Raw genomic sequence first — 6,236 nt, forward strand, 5'->3', positions numbered from 1 at the left:
GGGCGCCCCGGCCTTGGTCAAGCCCCTGTCCCCTTGCCGCGCGCCCCCTTCCCCCGACTTTTATTTCCCCCCGCGTGTGGGATGTCAGAAATGAGCCGTCGCGCCTGCCGTGCAACATTAGTGCCTCCTGAAGCTGCGTAAATGTGGCAAGAGCCAGGGGATGCAGAGGGATTTTCTCCCTCCGTCGGGGTGGAGGATGAAATGAGATGCCTTCTGCTGGAATAAGTTAGGTTACACTGACAAAATACTGCAAGGATGTCCTGAAAAGTTAGGAGATGGGTAGGTTTTGTCCTGTGAATGCAGAAAGATTTGATGCTAGAAGCCAACTAAAACTGAAAATACTTCTAATTGTACACATGTGCCAGGCAGCTGGAATGCCACCAGGCAGGAGTCCTCAACGTTATCAGCTGCGTTTGGAAAGTGCAGGGGGAATTTCAAAATTTCACGGAGCTGGGGATCTCTCTCTCACTTTCTGGTTTCCACCTTCTTCTGCCTTCTCTGAAGCAATTCATCTTGCCATAAAGACAGAGCTGACTCAAGGCTTCTAATTACTGTAAGCCAACCCCAAAATTTGTATGGTGAAGGAGCGAAGGAAAGGAGAGGGCAGAGCAGCTTGGGGTTTGGAGGAAGAGTGGAGAACAGCGTGGCAGAAAGTATGAGTAAGATGTTGAGGGTTTTTTCTTGTGCCCAGTGTGTAGCCTTCTCAGAGCCTTCCTTCCTTCCTTCCTCTGCAGTCTGTATTCTCTCCCCTTCTCCCACCCTGCAAAGGTGTCTTTGCAGCTGTCTACCCTTTTCCATCCCCATCGTCTGGCAAGAGGAGCCCCTGTGTTCCCCTCTTGCTGGCAGACTGTACTGGGCCATGGCAACCACTGACGTTGCCATGCTTGAAGTTCGCCTTGCTTAAACAGTAGAGACTGGGTTAGTAAATAGAGCTTGTGTGGCTGTAAATCACAATGCTGCCTAGTGGGACCACTGCTCTGGTCTGTAATGAGAATTGCCATTTTCATCAAGTTCCTTGGCTTGGACTTCTTCCAGTTCTACTGAAGTGTAGTTAGTTCATTACAAGCAACAAGTGGTTTGTTATGAATGATGAAAATCTTAGCTTCCAACACCGCCTTTGGAAGTAGTGAGCACTTGAGTATAGTATTTCAAATGGGAGGCTCCAAGGCATCTATTGAGGGTTGTGTTTTGGTGTTTTTCAGGAGTGGCAGAAGAGAGCCATAATGCTCTACTTATTTGCTTGCAGAAAGCCTCTCTATAGGACAAAGTTAGTTATGGTTCCAGCTGGGGAGACTTCAGCCTTCACAGTGGAATGACAGCAACCCAGGCACCTCTTTCTGTATGAAGTAGCAGTTAGTGAATGAACTTTCCTTAAGGCTCACAAAATTCAGCTACAGAGAAATACAAAATACCCAGACCCTGAGGAAGGGCTGAGAAAGGGATTAGTACTCTAGGAACTAACATAGAAATTCTTGAGTCTGACAGAAGATCTGGGTTTCTTAATACCTTGTATCTGTTTAACAGCTACATTAGGGCAAAGCAAATTAAAACCAGCTTTTCCATATTAACATCACTTTATTTACCATCAAACCATGCTAGTTTGTGACAGGCTGGAAATAACAAAAAGGAGATGGTTCCTCATAAGACATATAGTTAAGCTGTGGAATTCCTTGATGCAGAACATTGTGGATACAGAATTTTATATGGGTTCAAGGGGAGATTGGACAGCGATGGAAGAAAAATCCAGTGAAGTTTCCTCACACTACTGAAACTACATCTGGTCTGAAGTCTGTGTGGTGCAACTGGTTGAAAACTAAGAAACTATGAGGGAGGAGGGACATACATGGTTTCCCTATTCTTGTGCACTACCCTAGGCAGCCGTATTTGGCCAGTGTCAGAAACGGGATTTTATGTGAGATGGACCTTTGGTCAGGCCAGGAAAGCCATTCTTATGTTCTCGTCATACTATTTTTTTATTTTGACACCTTATAATTTATCCATAAATATGTAAAATTATCATCCCTCTTCAAATTTAGTATTACTTGAGCAATAACAAAAATAGTACTTAATGGTAACTTTGAATGTAAAAGTTAATGTTTAAATATGTGCATTTCTGCTGTACCAATAAGCTAGACTGGTGTGGTCAACTGGAGTCTATCCGCAAAGTCTTGCACCTGGGGTGACTCTGCCCTGCTTTCAAAACCTTCAGATGTCTTTTACTATCTTTTACCGCATACACCCCAGAGCTTAAGCCTGTGAGTAATCTCCAGATGTCTTATGAAAGTCCACAAATCTTCTCCAAAACCTGAGTTAGCGACTTTAAAGCCAGAGTGTTTTTATAGTGTATTGTAAAATGTGTTTTGTGTATATCCTAGTAAGTAAACTCCAGGTCAGAGCTGGTGTTCCGTGCAGGCAAAGGTGAAAAGCATGAAAAATTATGGCAAAACACAACCACCCTGTAATTTTGGCATCGGCAGCGACAAGCTGTGTTTGAACCATAATGCTTAGTTAGCTAAAAAGTGGTAATAATTACCTCTTACAGACAAGAACTGTGTCTATGTGATGAAGGTGCCTCAAAATTATAGGGATTGTTGGTCCATTATACAGCTTTTAAAGTGATGCTACAACTTCTTTTTCCATATTCCACACATATTCCTCTTTTTTTCATGCTAGACCTTTAGTTAGCTCATAACCAGGCTCTTTCACTGGGTAGCCAGTGCTCATAATATTCTAAACTAAGCTCAAGAACAGGAAAGCCGTTGTCTTTGCCCTGTAAACTGGAGAGCTTAACCACATGCATATCCTTGAATTGCTTGGCTTTTAAAGTTTAATCATAGGCCCTTTCTTTCTGGGCAGCTGAGGTTTGCATATAATTAGAATGAAGGATATGAGAGCGGAGCGCAGCTTTCCCCATGGCAGTGGCGAGTAGATGGTTAATGCTACTGATGTCACTGCTGCCAAAGGAGAAAAGATGGTCTTTTCCATAATATTTTGAGCTCAGAATCAAGACTTCTGGGTTCAGTTTCTGGCTCTGCCACAGACTTCTAATAATTTTGGATTCTTTGTGTGTGTTTCCTACTACAGATGGGAATAACAGTTTTTTGTCATTCCCATTTAAGTATGAGCTCTTTGTGTGGTGCATCACCCCATCTAGGTGGGGCTTTCCACATGTGACCGTAAGGCACAGACAGCACCACTCCTGCAGCCTTTGTGGGATCCTGCAGGAAAAAGGCATGTGATGAGCGGTCAGACTTGTCCCTCCTACTTGGCTGGGCTTTCCTGCATATATATAACCATGAGACTCCTCTAAGCCAACAGCCATCTCTCCTCACTCATCTGTCCCCTCCAACCACGGAATTTGAAATTCTCTGACATCATGAGCGAGATTCAGACACCCACACATAGGAAATGAATGAGGTTTTGGTGGCCACGGCACACAGGGAGGTACAACGCAGGATCTGCGGGACGCTCCTGCCCTACAGAGTGGCAGATGCTGGAAGTATTTAAAATGAGGATTGCCACCTTGATTAGGTGCCCAAATTGTTCCATCTGTCACATGACAACATAAACTTTAAAAGGGGAAAGGGAATCTTTCTAAGTTGGTTCCTTAGGGGAGCAAATAGCAAAGTGCCATTTTCCACAGTAGACAGATTCACAGGTCTCAGCTGGGTGGGTAAGGCAGAACCATTGGTGACTTTTAGGTCTCTTAAAGCTGCTACTTTTTGGGCTTTACATGAAAGAGCACGATTTGTCCGGTTTCCTAAGGGTTCCTAAGTCTCACAGGTGTAGTCTGTCTGTCCAGCTCTGCCTGAGTCTCAACTTCTGAATGCAGCTTTTGAACACACTGGTGGTTTTCAACCATGTTCTACCTACAACCAGCAGCTGTAGAGAAGATAAGCAGAAGTGTAAAGGAGAGTAGCATTCCTAAGGAATAAATCAATACAGGGTGCTGCACAAAGTGGAACAACCCAGACTACTGCCCCCCCAAGGGAAAAGCAGGTCAAACTCTGCCGTCTCCACCTTCCAGTAGGTAGCTCAGCATGGATGCTGGCTGACTTGTCTGCGCCCATCTTGCTAGAGACTGTTGAAAGCGCCAGAGGCGATACAGGGGGTATCTGAGGCATTTCTATTTTGAGCAGAGTGTTAAATTCTGTTCCACAGATGTCAGTGCTAATGTTGCATGATTATACTTGTGATGATGCTAAGATAACTGTGCCTATTTCCAACGCGTATTTTCAAATCTCTCTTTCTCGTTCTAGAAAAAAATAGATAAAATGGAGCACATGTTACTGCTATTCGTATTTTTCATACCTATATTGGGTCTCACTGATGGAACAGAAACTGAACAAGATTTTACTTGGCACTTAAAGAAGATTCCTCAGATTGTGAGCGAAAGAACTTTCTCCCTTGACAGCCCTAAATTTGAAGCAAAAACCAAATTAGAGCTGGACAGTGTATGTGGAATCGAATGTCAAAGAAAATTGCCGGTGCCAAGCTTGTCTGACTTGAAGGACCTCTTATCCTATGAGACCGTTTTTGAAAACGGCACGCGGACTCTGACTGAAGTGAAAGTCCTCGGGCTAGTGCTTGACCCAGCTGGAAACACAACCACACGAAGGTCTTCACGAAGGAAGAGGCAGATATATGGAACGGACAGTAGGTTCAGCATCTATGACAAGCGGTTTATGACCAACTTCCCGTTCAACACAGCGGTGAAGATCTCCACCGGCTGCAGTGGCGTCCTCATTTCCCCCAAGCACGTGCTAACAGCTGCCCACTGTCTGCACAACGGCAAGGATTATGTCAAGGGCAGCAAAAGGCTGAGAGTGGGCCTGATGAAGACGAAATCCAGAGGCGAGGGCAGGAAACGCAAAGGTGCGAAAAGAAGTAGGAGGGAAGTTTCTGCAGCCCAAGAGGATCCCGAAGCTGTCAAAGAACTAAGGCGGCAATCCAAAGGTGGTGGGAGAAAGCAGAGGAGATCTGGGAGGAAGCAGGGGACCTCAGATGGCACGCCCTCCTTCCAGTGGACCAGGGTGAAGAGTACCCACATCCCAAAAGGCTGGTTTAAGGGTGTCTCTGGAGATATTGCCCTGGATTATGACTATGCTGTTCTTGAGCTCAAGCGTCCTCACAAAAGGAAATACATGGAGCTGGGAATCAGCCCAACAATCAAAATGATGCCTGGGAGCATGATCCACTTCTCAGGTTTTGACAATGATCGATCTGGGCAGCTGGTCTATAGATTTTGTAGCATTTCTGATGAGTCCAATGATCTCTTTTATCAGTACTGTGATGCTGAGCCTGGCTCCACTGGATCTGGTGTCTATCTCCGTCTTAAGGAGCCGAACAAAAAGAAGTGGAAACGCAAGATCATCGCCGTTTACTCAGGCCACCAGTGGGTGGATGTCAATGGTGAACAGCAGGATTACAATGTAGCAGTAAGAATTACTCCTCTCAAATATGCCCAGATTTGCTTCTGGATACACGGGAATGATGAGAATTGCACACAGGGCTGAAGAGAGCTGAACCTGACTGGCTTAGCACCCGTATTACCGTAGGGTGAAAGGCTGCTGTGGCAGTTACTGGAAGAACATCACTCCACGTCAGGATGTTTTTGAACTCAAAGCTCACAAGTAATTTTGTGTTGACTTGAGGAATGCTAAATTTCTGGGCGATGGGTAGAATTGTCCAAAAAATAAATTTCTAATTGTAATCAACCCTAGATATGCACTTAAAATCCCAAACTATATGTTTCCAAGTGTGATAAATTCAAATAATTCACATCAGAAAAAAAAGAAGTTACTAGACCTGTTTGTCATCTTTTTCCAAGGGAAGGATTGAAACATCTCAAACTGGTATAATTAACCAATATCTATTTTTCCAATGGATTTGCTTTTCTCAGGGTTCTGTTCCAATTCTTCAAATACAAGTTGTGCACACAGCACATTGTGCAGAACAATCCAGAGAACTGCATGAGACCAAGGCAAAAGACCTCAGCTCCATGTTGAGAAGCAGCAGACTAGTTAGTGCTTGTTAGCTTGGAAAAATCCCTCTTCTTGTTGCTACCCAAACACTTCCATGGAAGTCCCAGATTTCTGTAGCTGAGGGTTAGAATTTAAAAGACAAGTTTCACTTCATTGCTCAGTCAAAACAGCAAAAAGAAATTAATGGACATAGAGCTTTCCGTGTTCGGAAGAAGAAACATCAGGACATAATTTAATGCCTTTAAATCTTCT

At 44.3% G+C, this 6,236-nt stretch overlaps 1 protein-coding gene across 1 annotated transcript; it reads left to right on the forward strand.

Moving 5' to 3' along the window:
• Positions 1-4,274: 4,274 nt before the first annotated feature.
• PRSS35 (protease, serine, 35) lies at positions 4,275-5,516 on the forward strand. The gene has a single exon (XM_010154035.1). The coding sequence runs from the start codon at positions 4,275-4,277 to the stop codon at positions 5,514-5,516; it is 1,242 nt and encodes a 413-aa protein (XP_010152337.1).
• The last annotated feature ends 720 nt before the right edge of the window (positions 5,517-6,236 follow it).

Source organism: Eurypyga helias, unplaced genomic scaffold (assembly GCF_000690775.1).
Source record: "Eurypyga helias isolate BGI_N326 unplaced genomic scaffold, ASM69077v1 scaffold21146, whole genome shotgun sequence".
NCBI lineage: Eukaryota > Metazoa > Chordata > Aves > Eurypygiformes > Eurypygidae > Eurypyga > Eurypyga helias.

Coding starts and splice junctions, on each gene's coding strand:
- PRSS35 (XM_010154035.1), top strand. CDS start 4,275: ATGGAGCACATGTTACTGCTATTCGTATTTTTCATACCTATATTGGGT.